The sequence below is a fragment of the Triplophysa rosa genome, linkage group LG19 (assembly GCF_024868665.1).
Source record: "Triplophysa rosa linkage group LG19, Trosa_1v2, whole genome shotgun sequence".
NCBI classification, from domain to species: Eukaryota; Metazoa; Chordata; class Actinopteri; order Cypriniformes; family Nemacheilidae; genus Triplophysa; species Triplophysa rosa.
In genome coordinates this window covers 19,834,294-19,836,282 of record NC_079908.1, presented here as the reverse complement: position 1 = coordinate 19,836,282, position 1,989 = coordinate 19,834,294, and the positions used below count along the sequence as shown (strand labels likewise).

The 1,989-nt window shown below is 39.1% G+C and overlaps 1 protein-coding gene across 1 annotated transcript; it reads left to right on the top strand.

Annotated features, from left to right (window-relative positions):
- Positions 1-290: 290 nt before the first annotated feature.
- On the top strand, positions 291-858 carry LOC130570492 (myosin-11-like). Its single transcript, XM_057360820.1, has 2 exons — positions 291-606; positions 697-858. The coding sequence occupies exons 1-2, from the start codon at positions 364-366 to the stop codon at positions 841-843; spliced, it is 390 nt and encodes a 129-aa protein (XP_057216803.1). The 5' UTR covers positions 291-363; the 3' UTR covers positions 844-858.
- Positions 859-1,989: the final 1,131 nt, after the last annotated feature.

The window sequence follows — 1,989 nt, the reverse complement described above, 5'->3', positions numbered from 1 at the left end:
TTCTCTCCACACGTAACCAAAGGCTTTGGCATGGCTCTGCCACAGGACCAAGAAAAACATGACTAATAGAGGCAGAGCCATGACAACAGCCCTTGCACATAAATGTTTTAATAACTTCGTTATCTACATGAGCCTTAAATTATATGTACATTTTGGGAGAACACATTACTCAAATAAATTGAGAAAACGAGTTGGCTTAATCGACTGAGTACAATCAACGTATTAAGATCTTCTTTTTTTGTGTGTTCATTCTGCAAATCGTATTCTTGCCTGCTAAGTCTTTTAATTGAATTAAAATGATCAATCAGATGTAAAAATGCGTCTCTTTAATCAGCTGCTCAGAAGGTGTGCCACCTCTTGGGCATGAATGTGACTGATTTCACCCGTGCCATACTCACGCCACGCATAAAAGTGGGCCGTGATTTCGTACAGAAGGCTCAGACTCAGGAACAGGCCGAGTTTGCCGTGGAAGCTCTGGCCAAAGCCACATATGAAAGGTTGTTCCGCTGGCTGGTTATGCGAATCAACAAAGCTCTAGACAAGACTAAGCGCCAGGGAGCTTCTTTCATTGGAATCCTGGATATCGCTGGATTTGAGATCTTTGAGGTGTTGACGGATGGCTGTAACTAGGTCCTAAAATCTTATTTTGAGTTCCAATAGACCAGATTAACTAAATTCTCAATTGTTCTTCTGTAGCTGAACTCATTTGAGCAGCTCTGCATCAACTACACCAATGAGAAGCTCCAGCAGCTCTTCAACCACACCATGTTCATCCTGGAGCAGGAGGAGTATCAGCGTGAAGGCATCGAGTGGAGCTTCATCGACTTTGGCTATAACCTCTAATGGAGGTCCTCTGGGGTTAACAGAACTTGGAATTTATTTGATTTCCCTCAGGGTGTTCTAATAAAGATGTAACACACCTTTAACAACAGGAGTTGGTAAAACTCCCACTTGATATGAGTTATTGATCAGATGTGCTATAACTGGTGCCAAATCTTCTGCGTGGTTCCTGAGAGGCCAAGGAGGTATATCATCAGGGCCACTTCCTTTCCGTGTATCTAATCTTACAAGGGCTTGTTTTATTTGTCCTATACTACACAGTTCATGTGTTTTTGTTGGTTTGTCCAAAGGAAAAATCGCACATATTATCACTTGTCCAGACCTCGGCAAAGAAAACTGTTCAAAACCTCTGCCGCATGATCTCCATCTATATTATTAAGTTTTATCTCAGGTCTATTACTTTTAGATCGTCCAAGCTCATTGTTGATGTAATCCCACCACTGTCTCGGCTTTTTACACTTCAGATTTTTTATTTTATTTGCATAATATTTCTTTTTTGCTTGTTTGATCCTCCATTGGACAATGTTTCTTGCTTTCTTCCATTTTTTTGTTTTCCATGTTTTTGGTCAATTTTCTGTCGACTTTTTATAGCACATTTGATTTCTTCAGTCATCCAAGGTTTGTCATACAGCTTTCCTTTGCAGTGGCATATTATTTGCAGAGCTGTCTGGATATGAGTATTAAAAATCTCCACTTTTTCCTCTATTTCCTCAGCTTCATACACAGGGAACCAATTTGTAATGGCCATACACTGAGCAAGGGCTTCTCTTCCTTCTTTAGGAGCTATCTGAACTTATTTATTTTCTATGCTGTTTCCGTCTGCTCTCATTCTGGTTTCTCACAGTCCCCATTTTATTTTTACAAACATTAAATTAGACAAAGATTGGCGGCCCCTTCAGAGTAAACCAATAACTGATTTGAGAGCGTGCCATAAATAAGGTTAAACTAAAGTTAACCTTTCCGCATCCACCATGAAACAGCTACAATACAATTCCAATTCATTTAGAAAGCACACATTAATACACTAATGTTGGCCACAGTGCTTTACAATATAACGTGTAAATCAGCAAAAATAAATGGTTATAGACAAAATTCTAAAATTACACATGAACACACAAATAAGATTCGTAGAGAGTTAAGAATTAATCT

Bases quoted from the DNA above. Each gene is read 5' to 3' on its own strand.
- LOC130570492 (XM_057360820.1), top strand. From the start codon at position 364: ATGAATGTGACTGATTTCACCCGTGCCATACTCACGCCACGCATAAAA. The intron at 607-696 runs GTGTTGACGGAT...GTTCTTCTGTAG, and splicing joins CTGGATTTGAGATCTTTGAG to CTGAACTCATTTGAGCAGCT.